At 40.6% G+C, this 16,634-nt stretch overlaps 1 protein-coding gene across 4 annotated transcripts in view; it reads left to right on the top strand.

Moving 5' to 3' along the window:
• The window catches only part of LOC306971251 (ral guanine nucleotide dissociation stimulator-like), a 71,047-nt gene extending 60,650 nt beyond the window's left edge, over positions 1-10,397 (top strand). The window contains exons 9-18 of one of the 4 annotated variants that reach the window (XM_079567470.1): positions 2,552-2,629; positions 2,808-2,894; positions 2,975-3,007; positions 4,279-4,400; positions 4,486-4,581; positions 5,364-5,565; positions 5,922-6,017; positions 6,877-7,134; positions 9,031-9,145; positions 10,078-10,397. In XM_079567470.1, coding sequence (XP_079423596.1) covers positions 2,552-2,629; positions 2,808-2,894; positions 2,975-3,007; positions 4,279-4,400; positions 4,486-4,581; positions 5,364-5,565; positions 5,922-6,017; positions 6,877-7,134; positions 9,031-9,145; positions 10,078-10,253 — 1,263 coding nt within the window. In that variant the 3' untranslated portion in view covers positions 10,254-10,397. The remainder of the gene's footprint in view (positions 1-2,551; positions 2,630-2,807; positions 2,895-2,974; positions 3,008-4,278; positions 4,401-4,485; positions 4,582-5,363; positions 5,566-5,921; positions 6,018-6,876; positions 7,135-9,030; positions 9,146-10,077) is intronic. The other 3 variants (XM_079567469.1, XM_079567472.1, XM_079567471.1) reach the window with 3 other exon arrangements.
• Positions 10,398-16,634: the final 6,237 nt, after the last annotated feature.

Genomic DNA, 16,634 nt, shown 5'->3' with positions numbered 1-16,634 from the left:
CAAATTGCAGGGTCAAATTCGATACAAATGCTTTATAATTAGATGCATAGTGTTTTTTTTTCATAAATTGAGTTTACAATATACTAAAGAAGGACAAAACTCATTCTTTCCACTGCTAGAAAAAAAAAAAAAGCGGGTATAGTGTCTTTAAATATGTAGATTTTGATTAATAAATTGGCATCAAAAAGCAATAAATTGGACCTGAATAAACCTTGCATACAATATAATGGAATATACAATTAAAGGCTTTGCTGTTGTGCCTTTCGAATGGTCAAAACGGCGTCCAATGCATGAAAAAGCCACGTCGCTGAGACCCGTTAATATAAGACACCGTTGTTGTTGAGTTTTTATTATGACATTATATGAGCATTAACTTTCAAGCAGCTCGAGGCGTTTCACTGGTCAGGACCTCTCGCCTCCGTCTGTGGAAGCCTCATGTGACGTCAGCGAGTCGTTCTCCGCTTTATCAGATTTCTCTTCGAGGGATTCCATGACGTGGAGGAACACACCGTGCTGTGAACCCGTGATAAGCCGTCAGTTTTAGGGCGTCTGCCGTAGCTCTGTATCTGCTTCGAACACAGGACTCACACAAACCGAACGAAGGGCGACCCCTCACTGTTACATCAGCCGGACCTCTTCAATCAGCGACGCTCTCCTACGCGCCCAAGGGCTTTAGAGGCAGTTTGTTTAGATTGGCCAATGCTGGAGTGATCTGAACAAGATGGACACAATTTAAAGGTTATACGGGGCATAAAAAAAGTAAAAAGATATTACATGGATGAAACCACTGCAGGTTTAACTCAAATATACTATGATTTTTCTTTTTACCTACAGTTTTACCCAAAAGTTACCTATTGGGTCCAATTTACTTTAAAATACCATCAACATTTCCAAAGGTGGCACATAGTTTAGTATGATCCAAGTAAATATTTAGCTTTTATGGCAAAACTATGTAGAAACTTGGATGGCATTAAAATTAGACCGATTTGGATTTTTGGGGTCTGATACGGATTTTTATTTATTATATTTTAATTTCAATATTGTTTGATTTTTTTGTGTGTTTGACATATTTTTTACATTTTTTATTCATATTTTTTTAAATGTATCTAATAGAGGTCGCCTGATAATGTTTATTTCTAAAGCCGATTTATTGGGGATTTTGATTGGCCGATACTGATAAGCACGGCTGATATTTTTGGAAAATGTCTTGTCTATAATCCTGCATATGATTTCATTTAATTTCACGTATTTATGCATTTGAGTAGATGATAGTTCAAACATCTTTTACAGAAGAAAAGAAAAAACGACCATTGTGCTCAAAAGGAGTAAGAAGAAGGTCAAAGAACTTCTATAAACCTCCCTCTTATCTCTCATCCAGAGCAACATCACATAGACTTTCAGCGTACAAAATGCAATGATGCTTCTAAATGTCAGTGTTGAACTGTGACTGCAGGGGGCGCTGTATATTCATGTTGAGTTGGTACTTCAGAGGGGGTTCGTTTGAAAGACAAAACTCGGTAGATTCCAAAACAAAAAAACGCAAGTCTCTATCTACAACAATATATAAAATAGGTTCAAAGTTGTGACCCTGAGGCCTGTGAATACAACACTGTAAAATACCCCATATCGGCCCGATATATTGGCCGGCTGATAAATCGGTTGGGCCCTAATAAAAAAACATGTTTGACTTGCTGCTACATGTCTTGGTATAGAGTTACCATATAAATCCACTTATTTAGTCAACAACTTATTTAGTCACTAATGATGAATAGTGCAGTAGTTTCCAAATACTTCTGCGTGCTTGATAACTCCGCTTTTTACATGTTAAAATCTCCATTACTTTAACAGAGATTTAAAGTTAAACCCCTTAACTCCCACCTGAACCGAGCACATTTTCTCCAGTTTGGCTTTTACCCCAGTCCAAAAGCTTCTGGGAAAAAGCTGTGAAAATAGCAACAAAACTGAGACGAAAACAATGATGGAAATGTGACAAAAAAGTGACGAAAAATTAATGAAAAAGCGGAAAAAATGTCACAAGAAATTGATAAAAAATTGACGAAAAAATGACAAAAATGTTACAAAAATGTGATAAAAATTTGACAAAAAAAATTACAAAAAATGACAAAAAAATGTGACAAAAAAATGATTAAAATGTGATAAAAAATTGACAAAAATGTGACAAAAAATGACCCCAAAAAAAAATGACAAAAAAGTTAAAAAAAAAATGAATTGAATACCCAACAAAAAAATGCTGGGAAAAAAATCTTGTGACGTGAGGAAAAAGATCCTCTCGGTTCAGGCGGGAGTTAAGAGGTTAATAATAAGGAATGCAGCAGAAATCTTTGCAATCACAAGCGCTATACAAATACTTGTGAAAAGGTTAATTTCGTGTATCACCAATAAAACTATTCCACTGTTGCTGCCATCCCTGTATTTTTAGATTTTTCTTCATACAAAACATGCATTTGGCTACACTCGAAATCAGCTGACCTGAGGCAAACTCGATTTTTTTTTAAAGTGTAGTTTCATTATTTCTTGATGTCATTTCCAGGAGGGGACGTCAAAGTTCGCCACGTTAGAAATCAACCCCAAACGGGCTCAGCGGCGGCACCAGCAGCAGAGAGACTTGGTGAGACTTTCATTATTCTTTTGGGACCAGCTCTTGAACAAAGTAGATCTCCGGAGAATTCGTTGGAGATGGTATAGCTCTGCTACGCCCTCTGGTGGAGGAAGCTGGAACATCTCTACATCTTTATTGTATCACACGCTTTGACATTCGGCTTAATCCTGTGCTTTGTGATGGTCAGGGCGTGATGCAGGGGACCATTCCGTACCTGGGCACTTTTCTGACCGACCTCGTCATGATGGACACTGCCATGAAAGATTACACAGAAGTATGTTCCATTCCATTTCAGAAAAGACTAAAAGACTTGCATGTGAACTTTAGAATTCATTCTTTTTCTCTCTGTTGCAGAATGGGCTCATCAACTTTGAAAAGAGGCGAAAGGTTTGTATTAAAAAAAATAGGGCTATGCAATTAATCAAAATTTGATTACAATTTCGATTACCACACTAAACGATTTCAAAATTAGCATAGTTGAAGAAAAAAACATGTTTTTTTTTAAAATTTTTGTTTCATTTATTTATTTATTTTTTGCAAAACAGACTTTCATTATTTCATGGCGCTGGGATTATTTTCCCTTCACATTTCACGTGCCACGGCTCATGCTTTTGCCAGACATAAAAACAAACAGCGCTGTGTGATGATGTCATCGGGCCGCGCTGCTCAGTTTACTTGCGCAGTTGTGAGGGCTGGCCAGCAGGGGGCAGGTGTGAAACGGAGACCTCTCCTTAACTGAGGCAAACTTGAAATCATTTGTGCTTTTATGACTGTTCAGAAAACAGAACATATAGTCTTAGTAATAGTTTTTTTTTAATTAAAGGGGGGGTATTATGCAAAATGGACTTTTTCAAGCTTTACATCATGTTATCTTGTCATTCCCTCATTAAAAACATGCCTGAAGTGTTGCCTTGGCACATTCACGTATTTTTGAGTAATCTGTAAAAACTCTGATGGCGGCCATTTTAGGGATAGGTTTGCCTGAGTCCTCCTAGGAACGCCCCCACCTCCTGGAGACGCCTCCGAGCTTTCGTCACCAGCCGAGTAACCAACCACTGCTCCTCAGCAGAACCCCCTCCCCACTGATGCCACAGACAGCGTGTGGAGGGGGCGTGTCGGAAAGAGTCAGAGGTTCTTAAAGAGACAGAGGCCTATTTAAAGACATTCACTACAGCCATTTTGAGAGAGCAATTTTATACAAGGCAGTTATTCTAATTTACTGCATTTACAGACCAACAGAAGGTTTGGTCATCATTGTAGTGTGATATAGACTGGTGCTATGTGATTGAGAAAGCATAATACCCCCTCTTTAACAAATATATAAATAAAATAAAGACTTTTTTTTAAAGGCAACAAATAATCGTTTTCAATAATCGTGATTTCAATTATGACAAAAATAATCGTGATTATTATTTTTTCAATAGTCGAGCAGCCCTAATGTAGGGACCGAGATTAAACAAGATTAAACAAGTTACACATGGTCGCCGCTAGGTATTAAAAGTTATTAAATATGCCAAAATGAAGGCTTTAAATGAATGAAATGAAAGGCATTACATTTAAATTTCTTCCAAAATGATGAAAATGCCTGATCTTTTATGCTTTAAATCCATCAGAAATAGAAAAAACTCATTCCATTCCATAATATTTTGTGATTTCAGGAGTTCGAGGTCATCGCTCAGATCAAACTGCTGCAGCTGGCCTCCAACAACTACAGCTTCACTCAGGAAAACCACTTCAGGGAGTGGTTCGGAGCCGTGGAGAAGCTCACGGAGGCAGAGAGGTACCGCGCCGACCACACAGATCATTTCAGACGTCATAGTTTGAAGTATTTATTGCACATGTGTTGTTGTTGTTTTTTGTGACAGTTATAACCTGTCGTGTGAGATCGAGCCGCTCTCAGAATCGGCGAGTAACACGCTCCGAGCCAAAAAGAACGGAGGCATCATGAAGCGCTGGAGCGAGTGAGTGGCTTACGTTACAACACATGTTTAACCTCTGAACTCCCGCCTGAACCGAGAGCATTTTCTCCAGTTCAGCTTTACCCAAATCCTGTAGGCCAGTATAACACCTCATTTGAAAGACCTACAGATGATCTTTTTCCTCACATCATCAGATTTTTTTTCATCACTTTTTTTGTTGGGCAGTCATCTCATTTTTGTCAAATTTTCGTGACTTTTTTGTCACTTTTTTGTCAAATGTTCGATTTTTTTGTCCATTTTTTGGTCACTTTTTTGTTTTTTGTTTTTTGTCCATTTTCTCTCAATTTTTTCTCAATTTTTCGTCAAATTTTTCTCACTTTTTTGTCAAATTTCTGTCTATTTCTGTCCTTTTTTTGTGTGCATTTTTTGTACATTTTTTGGCTCTTTTTCGTCCATTCTTTCTCACTTTTTTCACATTTTCATCCTTGTTTTCGTCTCAGTTTTGTCGCTATTTTCACACCTTTTTTCCAGAAACTTTTGGATTGGGGTAAAGCTGGAGAAAATGTGCTTGGTTCAGGTGGGAGTTAAGGGGTTAAAGTAGATTTGTGGAGGTTGCGAACAAGGATGAAGGAGCAGAGGATGTAAAGGAGTTTGTTTCATTGCAAAAAGTAATCTGGAAATAGTACATTTTCTTCGCTTTTTCTTTCTTAAAATCTTAATTTAAACTATTGAGACTGAAACCCACCGACTGGAGGCCCTAGTTCGACTTTCAAACGATTGCTTTGTAATTGATGCCTGACTAAAATGGCTGTAATCCTCTCCAGTCGTCAGCTCACAGAGGCGGGCTGCAGCAGCGCCTCGTCCCACTCCAAGTCCTTCGACCAGTCGCAGTACCGGCCGTACCAGAGTGGGGGCGACAGCGGCGACGCCCTCAGTGTGACCTCAGTCAGCTCCAGTGGATCAGACCTGGAGGACGTCAACCCCAGCTTCTTATCGGACTCTCCGGAGGGACACCACGAACGAAAGGTACATGTGCTGCACTGGAGTGTTTTGATTCCTTTATGTACTGCATTCAGTCGAGCTCAAAACACTCGCTTTTATTTACCCAGCAACTCATTTACAGAAAGGGGAAGTTACTGAAATCTTGGTTGTTTGAGCTAATTTAGTTGCAGTTTTGCCATGAGTGGGTGGGCGACAACAAGCTTTTTTTTTCTGTACGAATAAACAACAGAAAGACATGGGCACATACAGCAATACACACAATTACGCTAAATATTACAGGGTAATAAGATTGATATTACTCTGTTTTTGTCACTGTAATACCAGTCCAGCTCTTCCCAGGGTATGTTCTGTTTCTGTTTTAGTCATTTCTTAATCTAAAGTCTCGTTCCTTGGCTCCTCAGACGTCGACTCCTTCAGTGAAGCTGTCGGTCACTGCTTTGGGGAGAGACGCGCCGGTGTCTGACACCACCTCCACGGTAACACTGATCATGAACACCAGATCATTTTTATACTTAGTTTATGACTAGATTGACTTGTCAACTGTGGGTGTGTTTACATGCGCTCGTGCAGCCTGGTTGTTAGGCATATCCTGGTTATGACAGTGATCTGGATATGATGTTTGCATCCGTCCGAGAAACCAGGACACTCTTATCCCTGTTACATGAAGCAAATACAGTGTCCTGGATATTTAGGCTCCACAGAGGGGCGGAGCTAATGACAAATATGGTAAGGAGCTAAGTACTTTAGCAATGTTGCTAACGCATTGGCTTTTTGTGACATTTCTCCAGCACAGGGACAAGAACTATCCAAGGAAGCACTTAAAACAGTAGAGTTCTTTCCCAGCTTCAGTGACAGGTGTGAGAATTGAAAACAATTTATTTGACCTGAGAGCAGCACTGACTTCCACTGGAGATACCATGGAGCAAAAAAGTAGTTGTTTTTTAAGGTTGCTTCAATATTTTGTTTATTTTTTAGAAGATACACTTTTAAAAGTCCAGGTACCAGATAAAATGGCTGTAGGAAAGTTTTTGCTCCCTCCATGTCTGTTTCAAAGGTTTGCACATGCTCAGTACGTCAGTAATGGTGAAAAACCAGGTTACTCTGTTTACATGATGCAGCATCCTGGAAACTGTGGGATTATCCTAGTGAGACTATCCTGGTTTTCTGGATATTGGTTTATCCAGGAAAGGAAACTTAAAAATCCCCATTAATATCCTGGATACTGGAGCGCATGTAAACACACTCTGAATGTGAGGGATTGGTCCGCTCAAAGATTCCTCCTCGTCCAGTCGCCCCTGCGGGAGTGAGTTAAACCTGGATTGTGTCGCGTTTCAGTTCTGGGAGTGCACGTCCCTGTCGTCCCTCGACACGTCGGGGATGGGCTCCAGCTCGGGCTCCGGTTCGTCGTCCGCCTCCTCCGTGTCGTGCTCCACGCCGCTCTCCGCCTCCCGCTCCCATCACAAACGCTCCGTGTCCGCCGTGTCCAACTACTCCACGCTGTCCCTGCCGCTCTACAACCAGCAGGTGGACGACTGCTGCATCATCCGAGTCAGCCTGGACGTGGAGAACGGCAACATGTACAAGAGCATCCTGGTAAGCGTCCTGATTTCAAAACGTACAAGTCGCTAAATCTGAACGCAAGTGCAATGCCAGCTCGCTTGGTGAATTTGAATAAGACGTTTTCATCAAAGCGTACGTATCCTTAAACCCTCGCTCCAGTTTTACCCATATCTTAAAGCTTCTCGACTGGAGCTTACAGCCTTTCGGCCAGAGTCACGGCACATTTGAAAGCTAAGACCTACAAAACTGATCGTAGCTTCTTGTTGCCTTGTCAGCACGTTTTTGTCACATTTCTTTGATGCTTTTTTGTTGAGTTTTCGTCACTTTTTTTGTCACGTTTTTTGTCGCTCTTTTGTGGCATTTTTGTTGCTTTTTCATCACCCTTTTGCTCTTCCATTGTGTTTCTGCCATCGCTTTTCTGGCCCGTTTTTGTCGCTCTTTTGACCGTTTTTATTTTTTTCCCGCTTTCATCGCTATTTTGACACGCTATTTTTTTCAAGAAGCTTTTAGATTTGGAGAAAATGCACTCGGTTCAGGCGGGGGTTGAGAGATTCATTACAAGTGCGTATCTCTATTTTAAAAGATTTTCTGACTTCTAGAAGTGACTTTATATATTTAGTGAGCTGCAATTCAACCTGAAAGGACTCACAGAAACAGAATGACAGTATGAGTGTTTTATTAACGAGCATGAATTATTGGGGCTCAGACCCCGGCGGAAGACTGAACGAACGATATGGAATGCATGGCTTTGACGAATGAAAGCCATGATCTTCCACGGAGCCTGGACCCTGGTGGTGGTGGAGGAGACCTGGGTTGGCCACTTGATGAGCGGAGCCGAGGAGGAGCCAGACGGAGAAGGGGGTGGAGGAGGGTCGTAGCACGGCTGGCAAACGGCTGAGTGATTGACCAGGGAGCTTAAAAAAGGGGATCCTGAGCGATGAACGGCTGGTGAGGGGATGAGCAGCTGCTGTGAATGGCTGTTGTGAAGGTGCGGCTTGAGCGGGGTCCGTGATTGGATGATTGGAGTGCGCTGCCGGTGATGAGTAGGGCTGGGTACCGTTAAGCGGTACCTACTTGGTACCGACCGAAAAGCTCCGGTAGGGGGCAGTATCGAAAAACTTTTTTTTTGGTGCTAATTTTCGGTACTTTTTCTCTCCAAACGTCAATAAATGATCCGCAGTGAGTCTAAAAAAGCCTGAACTCATGAGCAGCTTCAGCGCAAATGCAGAAGCAAAGCTGTAACTTACTAACACTTCAGTCATTATCAGAGATGGCAGAGCCGCGGTCTGAGCCAGGACTAAACCAGGACTAAACCAGGACTAAGAAACTAGAGCTCTTAGACAAAGAGAAAAGCAGTGACAACACGGTATGACAACGAGAAACTCTTTGGCTTTACCTTTAGCTTTAGCCCTGCAGAGCCTGAAGTTACTGCTGTTGTTTAAACTCCAGCTGCACCGGAGCATTTGGGATCAAAGATTGTTTCTGGAAAAAGGTGAGCGCTCACTCTGCATTAGCCATGTTTGGAACAGTTATGGTGCATTGTCAGTGACAGAGTGAGCGCTCTCACTATGTAACAGATCTTTGACGTGTGATGAGCTTTCACTGTCGAACAGCGCAGTGTGTTTAGAAAAGTTTAGCTGAAAGAAAACGGTGCCTGATGTGGATCTGGTCTGTTCCTGCAGCTCAGAAGGTAAAAAATGTTAAAGTAGTGGTATCGAAAAAAAACGATCGGTACCCAGCCCTAGTGATGAGGTGATGAATGAATGCAGATGGTAGGTCTTCCAGGTTAAATTTGCGCATAAGCTTCATTATATCTCTTCAATTACAAACCCAAACCTTATGACTAAATTGAAGCTGGTACAAATCCCTTTCTGGCCGGTAAACCCCTGAAAGGTTTCCCCTGATGGTTAACCGAGTGTGTCTCCTCAGGTGACGAGTCAGGACAAGACGCCGGCCGTGATCAGGAAAGCCATGATCAAACACAACCTGGAGCGAGAGAAGAGCGAGGAGTACGAGCTCATGCAGAAGATCTCCGAGGACAAGGGTGAGGACTAGGGCTGCAGCTACCGATTATTTTGATAATCGATTTATCTACCGATTATTTTCACGATTAATCGATTAATCGCTTGGCTGTGAAAGGTGCGCGGAAATTGTATTTTTTAAAGTTTTTGACCACATAAAGCGAAAGTGGCGCCGCTTGAGGACATGTTGATGGAGTACACTACAAAAAGTAAATATCAAGCATTGGCTTAAATGACTTGAATTGAGGAAATGTATCTTGTTTTGAGCGGTTTTCACTCATTTAGACACTTTTCCTGATCGGAGCAAGTTTACTTTGCTTGTTTGAGGACATTTCAGACCAGTTCTAGGGTAAATCTCACTTGAAATAAGAAAGTAAAACTGCCAATGAGATCTTACCCTATTGGCAACGAAAATGACCTGAAATAAGGACGAAATATATCGATACGAGTCAGAAACATCTCAGAACAAGTGAAATAATCTAGGACAAATGCCCAAGAACTTCTTAACTAGTCAAAACAACTAAAATTTGGATTATTGTGCTCAAATTGAGATGTTTATCTGATCTAGTTAAATCCTTTTTGCAGTGTAAACTTAAAGTAAACGTTTGTAGGAGGCTCTTTGTGCTAATTCTGCTTTCTGATTGGACGAGGCAAAGACAGATATTTATGAAATTTACAATGTACAAAACACTGTAGACCCTAACTTTAAAAATAAAGTAGGTTTTCATCCAAAATACATAATTGTCATGTCATTTTTGCTCTATTTTAGTCTGTGTTCACTAGAAAACGATTAATCGATTACTGAAATAGTTGACAACTATTTTAGTAATCGATTAGTGGTCGATTAATCAACTAGTTGTTTCAGCCCTAGTGAGGACTTTGACCCACACGTTCCACCCCGATTCTTTGCGCTCAAGTCGACTAAACCCCTCTTTTATTCCTCTCGTTCTCGCAGAGCTGCGAATCCCGGACAACGCCAACGTGTTCTACGCCATGAACTCCACTGCCAACTACGACTTTGTGCTGAAGAAGCGCGGCTCGATGCGCCCGGTCCGAGCCAAAGCCGTGGCCAGCTCCACTCTGCCCCGAATGAAACAGAAGGGACTGAAGATCGCGAAGGGCATTTTCTGAAACAATTTTAAGGAAGGACACGTTTTTTTTTTTAAATAACGCTCAACGGCGGCGTGGCTTTCGGGCTCGGATCGCAGCCGATTACGAGAGGACTGACCGCCGCGCGACCGAGAACGCCAGCGTTGGGAGCGGAGCCTCGTCAAAAGGTCGAGGAAAGAAATGTTCATGGATTTTTACATTTTTATTTTCCTTTTTTTTTTTGTTACCAAGTGGCACCAGGAAGTTGTGAAGTGAAGGCGGCGGAGATGCTGGAAGGGCTTCACCGGTTGACGCAAGAAAAATGACCAAAATGGAAGTGATTTTATCAACAACAAAAAATGGGAGTTCTGAGACATCCATTAAGTCCGATTGATCAGAACTGCTGAATTATCTCGATTTCTTGACTTGTTGTCGTTCAGGTTCCGAAACGTGAGCTCTCGAATCAAGAAAATCCAGCAATTTTTCAATCGACCGGAGTTTCTGATCATTAAAGATCAACTTGTTTACGTTTTTTTTGCACATTACTTTCAAAGCCACTTTCGAACAACTTAAAACCACTCTCTCCATCCATAATATTGATTTGTTTTATTATTTTTTTTAATGGATTTTGAAGCTTCGGTGACGGCCGCGTGCGCCCGCAGAATGTTGTGTATTTGCAATTTTTTTTAAATAATTTTTGGACCGTTTTTTTCTTTTTTTTTTTTTCGTCCTTTTACTTGACGACTACGATGGTTTTCCCGACGCACTGAAGAAGCTGTTGCATTTCAGGATTCTAAAGCTGTGGATTTTGGTAAAATGAAAGAAAAAAAAAAGAGATGGGAAGAGACGGGAAGCCGACGAACGACAAAAAGTGTCAATTTTCTCAGCCTGGACGAACAAACGTTACACTTTTCGCTGTAAATACCAACAACTGGACTGTGAAGTTTTGTTAATAGCTTTTTTTGGGTCACGATTTTTGAACTTTATGTCTTTTGCTTTGTACATGATTACTTTGCATCAATGTGTTTTTTTTTGTTTTTGTTTTTCTAATGGTGCTGCTAATGTTACGATTAACACGCGCTTTGTGTTTGCTACAGGAGCCGCCGTGTTGGAGAAAAGGGAGGCGGCGTTTGAGAGGGAAAGGTGAGAGCAGGAGAGAAAGGCAAAGCAAGGAAAGCGAAGAGGGCGCGTCAGGTAGAGCGAGAGATGAGTCGAGGACAGTTTTGTAGTCGTGAGTAGATTTATTTATTTTAAACTTGGAACGTGTAGGCCCTACATTTGAAAACGACCGTTCCAGGCTTCACTGACGTCTCAAGTTCGGTCTCCATTCTCACCCAGGGTTGCCAGGTATCAGCAGCCAATAACATCTGCCCAAAACCCACGGACGTAGTTAATCCGAGTCGCAGCTCTTTAAAATCAAGAAAAAATAAGCTAAATATTTCCTATTTTTCATGTGAAGCAGCATTAAACCCCACGGACAGTAGGGCTGCAGGATTTTAACATTATCTGACAGATATTGCGGTTTTAATATTGCACGTATCACCTATGTTTTATTTTTCATGTAGTTGAGCGTCAGGCTGGATTTATACTTCAACACTACTGTTAAAGAGGGGGTATTATGCTTTTTTCAATCACATAGCACCAGTCTATATCACACTACAATGAAAACCTTTGACCAAACCTTCTGCTGGTCTGTAAAGGCAGTAAATTAGAATAACTGCCTTGTATAAAATGGCTCTCTCAAAATGGCTGCAGTGAATGTCTTGAAATTGGCCTCTGTCTCTTTAAGAAGCTCTGACCCTTTCCGACACGCCCCCTCCACACGCTGTCTGTGGCATCAGTGGGGAGGGGGTTCTGCTGAGGAGCAGTGGTTGGTTACTCGGCTGGTGACGAAAGCTCGGAGGCGTCTCCAGGAGGTGGGGGCGTTCCTAGGAGGACTCAGGCAAACCTATCCCTAAAATGGCCGCCATCAGAGTTTTTACAGATTACTCAAAAATACGTGAATGTGCCAAGGCAACACTTCAGGCATGTTTTTAATGAGGGACTGACATAATAACATGATGTAAAGCTTGAAAAAGTCGATTTTGCATAATACCCCCCCCTTTAAACCTCACAGTATTCAGGCGTTCAGCTTCATCAGCAACTAGATACAAATCTGCCAGAGGCAAAGAGGCGTTTTATTGAGTTTTGACAACATATTTTCATTTAGTTTTAGTCTTTTGACAAATATGTCCTTAAGATTTAGTCAAATAATTCTCTTAAATTTTTGTCTAGTTGTCACTTATTTTCTATTTGAATTTAACATGAATTTAGTCGACTTTTGCATTTTGAAACGATAATTCCCTGACCCAGCCCTACACGCCCCTCAGGCCCTTGAGGTTACATTACCACAGTAGCTCCATTTCAATGTGATAAAGGCTAATCGTGCAGCCCGAGCTGACTGGTTTAAAAGAGCTTTACCCAATCCTGGCAGCCCTGTTCAGATGAACACTGAGCACTGCAGTTTGCACACACGGCCTCTCAGCCAAAAGTAATTAGACCAATACTTGTGTTTTATATATTTAAAACAGCTGTACAAACGCGTAAAATAGGATTTCTGTGGAAAACAATGTTCTGGATGTCGTCATTGTGTGGATTTAGTGGAAGACCTGCCTTTTAACCCAACGTGAATCTAAAGAAAGGATTTTAAAAACATTGCAAGGAACAACTTCAGTCAATGGCGTATGATTTTCTACTTTTAGTCAGACTTTTCCAACATGGCGGCTCCGTGCGCTTTTTAAACCAGCCTGCTTCTTTGCTTCTCTGTTAACATTTTAAACTCTTCTGTTTCATTCGACTGTGGTTCGGTGACGGCAGATTCTTTTTCTGATTATTTTTTCCGAGCGACTGCAGTCTGTGAACGCACCTTGATGTTTTCTAGATTCGTTTCCTGTGGAGTTCATACAAAACGCCGTCACAGGTCAGGTTTAACGGCGTGCAAAGGCTTCTGGGAAATGTAGTTAAAAAAAATGTGTCGTTGCCACAAAATGCATTTTATGGTCAGTATAGATTCAGCCAATCAGAAGATCAGAGACATTTGAACTTACTGTAAGGACAAAACTAATAAAGGTGAAACCTGAAGCTAAGAATTCTAGATTTTTCTTCTGTTTAAGTTCATATCAGGGTCCAAAGTTGTTTTAATTTAAGCGAAACAAAACGAGAAAGCGGATTTTGTAAAGTCTGTTGTCCTGCTCCATTGGTATTAAAATATGTCAGAAAAAAATAACCAACATTAAATCAGAATTTGGTGTCACAAAAGTTACAAAGAACAGATTTTGACCAAAAACGTAATGCATTTGCTCGCCACTAGAGGGTAGTGTTTAGTCTCCTAGCACAACTTCACTACTTTACCATAAAATGCTTTTGTGGCAGTGACAAAGTTCAATTATTGGAGTTTGATTTTTGAAACCTACATCTCGCGCTTTCTTTGTTAAAGTGACTTTGGCTTCAGATTTTCGTTTTGGTCGGTGGAAGCAATAGTGAGATTTTTTTTAAAGATAAAAAAAAAATCAAAGTGGGGCAGAGCTTTCCAACACTGTGAGCTTGAAATTTGAGTCTCTGCATTGCACTGTGAACTGAACAAAAAAAACAAACAAAGAAATCGAACAAAGAGGGGGGGGAAAGGTTCTGCTCGGTGCGTCGTGACATTTGGGAGATTTGTGCCAAAAAGAGACAGCCTTCCATAGTGAGACGTGTTTACTGTTATATGACGAAAAAAATAAGATGAAATGAAAGTGGGAAAGTTACGACTCGGGTCAGGATTTGAAGAAACCGCTGGAGAGAATGAACTTATTTAGACATTTCAATTTCAAAAGTTGATGTATTTTGTCAGTTGTTCGGGGGGAAAAAAAACATTGCCTTTAATGTAGTATTTTATAGTTAGTAGGGCTGGGACGATCCACTTTTGTCACGATCCGATACATATCACGATACCCAGGGGCCGATCCGATACGTGTTGCGATACAGTAATTGTAATAAGTGACATGTTTACCTTAAAATGTGTAAAGGGTATTGTGTCCAAACTTTATAAACCAAATGCCATTTGACATTAACTGAAGCGTTTGGATTGAAAAGTGCATTAACACAAAACTGGAAAACAAAGGAGTATGTGATAAAAATGCCTCCAAACACATGTATTGAAAGTATTGCGATACCAAAACAATGACATATTTGAGCTACAATGCTATGGACGATAACATTTTAACATGATTAGCTGATATGGGCCCTATATACGTGTTATAGATACAGACGGCATCTTTGCAAATGCCCATATATGGTCACGTTTAAAGCAGCCAGAGGGAAAACAAAGAACACAAAAAAACCTCCCATTTCTCCACCATTACTTTAACAAATACTGAATTATTAATATATTTTTCTACTAAATAAAAATACGGAGACATAAAGAAGAGCAAAGTGGTTCAACAGCTTATGAGTACTTAAAAAACGGACAATGCTAACCAGGAAGTATGCTAACGTATGCTAAGATTAGCGAAGCAATGCTAACGATGGCCGTTTTTTGCTTCTAATGAACAATTTGCCCTCCATATGGACTCAACTTTGGCTTGACTTTATTGATGTGTGAGAAATATGTTACTAGTCCACCAGAAAATGGCTAAAATAAGTGAATTCTCATGCAAGGTTTTCTACCCCCTCAGCTAGGCTACGCTAGGCCGTTGGTGGTCTATAGCCAACTGGGAAATGGTGGAAAAATGTGGGGGAAAAAATGTTTCTGAACTTTTGAATCAATTTAAAACAATGTTATCGCACTTAAACTCTTTTTACACGTTCTTTGGGCTTGAATTTTCTCCCGCGGTTTCTTCTTCGTCGGGTTCGAGTGCTTCTAGTGTCATTTCCTTTTTGAAAAAAGTCTAAATGTCGTATTCAGTGTCCTTTAAACATTTTGTGAATTAAAAAAAAAAAAAGGTTTACAACAAAAGTTCAAAGTGACGTGTGGAGTTTGATCGGGTGCCATTGTTTGTCGGATTTCTGGAAGTTTCTAAAAAAAAAAGACAAAAAGAAACAACTGCCTCTTGATTTTGTTTTTCCCACCGATGTGTCGTGTAAAAATAACAATGATGTCTGAGGTTTATTTATTAATTTGTACAGATTTTTGTTGTTTTCTTTTTTTTGCATTGTAAATTCTCTCCTTTTATCGGCCATAGAATAATATATACATGTACATATGAATAAAACATTACCTTTGTAAAAGTTACAGCCACTTTTCAAGAGTTTTTTTTGTTTAGTTTTGTCTGTGCGATTCTGTCCCAGGAGAAGTAGTAGTGGTAGTAGAGTAGAACTTCAGTTTTAACTCATTCACACTGAAGTAAACGAGAAAGCAAAGTGTAATGCCAGGGAGGAACCAGGAATTTAACCCCGCCCTCTCGTGTGACAGCCCAAACTACATATTACACAGATGAAATCATGTACTTTAAGGTACTGCCTGCACACCGCCCCTACTGGTCATTATTGTCATTGCGTTCCCGCGTCATTAAAGCAGAGTTCAGTAGCTCATGCCCCTGGTCATAAGCGCCACTGCAGGTGTCGTAGCATGTTACAGTTTTTTACTCATTAATTGTCCGTGAGAGTAAATACTACGCTGACAGAAAAGACAAAGGCAGAGAGGGATATTGTACATCCAATTACACAATGGAGACAGTTTTTTTTCACTCAAACTTGGCTGTAAATACTGTTTAAGTGGCGCTAGCCCGCAGTTAGCTTTGCCCGTTAGCCCGTTAGCTTCTTCTTTGTTATTCTATTAGTGTGTATTGCACCTCCGACCCGGTGCAGTCAAGTTGCAATTGTGGTTTTCTGGCCAGAGACACCCCCCCCCCCCCCCCCAATCATCTCATCAACACTAACTTGTATTAACCACAGAGGGACTACGGAAGGAGGAGGAGTTATTAAGGTAAACAAGTTAGTTAGTACTGCTTGAATCTTTTTATGTCGGACTGCGGCTCCATACACGGCCTATAGAGTGAATGTCAAATTAACCCTCTCATTCCTTTTTGATGGAATGTTTGCAAATCCCAAGAAGCTAAATCTGGGCATATAGTGTGTGGGCAATAACTTGACTTGCCTTGAAATTCCATTAAACATTATGATTCCAGCAGGCAGAGATTAAAAAAAAATATAGGTCAAAACACATTCAGCATTTTCTGTCCGTTTTACACACATTTTGCTCAAAAGTTGTATCCAATGGGTTTAAAATATTGCATTTCTGTAAGTAATGGCTAAACTACAGGGGACTAAATTACCTTTTTCTGACTAAGCACCGTATTTTTTTTTTCTGTAACGGAAGATGGATAATAGAACATTGGATCCCTGGAATCTGTTGAATGATTTCTGAAAAGCACCTTTAGGCTCCGTAATCCTTGTTTTTCAGTC

This window comes from Gobius niger (assembly GCF_951799975.1).
Source record: "Gobius niger genome assembly, chromosome: 1".
In the NCBI taxonomy this organism is placed as follows: domain Eukaryota; kingdom Metazoa; phylum Chordata; class Actinopteri; order Gobiiformes; family Gobiidae; genus Gobius; species Gobius niger.
The sequence above is the reverse complement of the archived record's forward strand: the minus strand, read 5'-3'. Positions and strand labels throughout refer to the sequence as shown.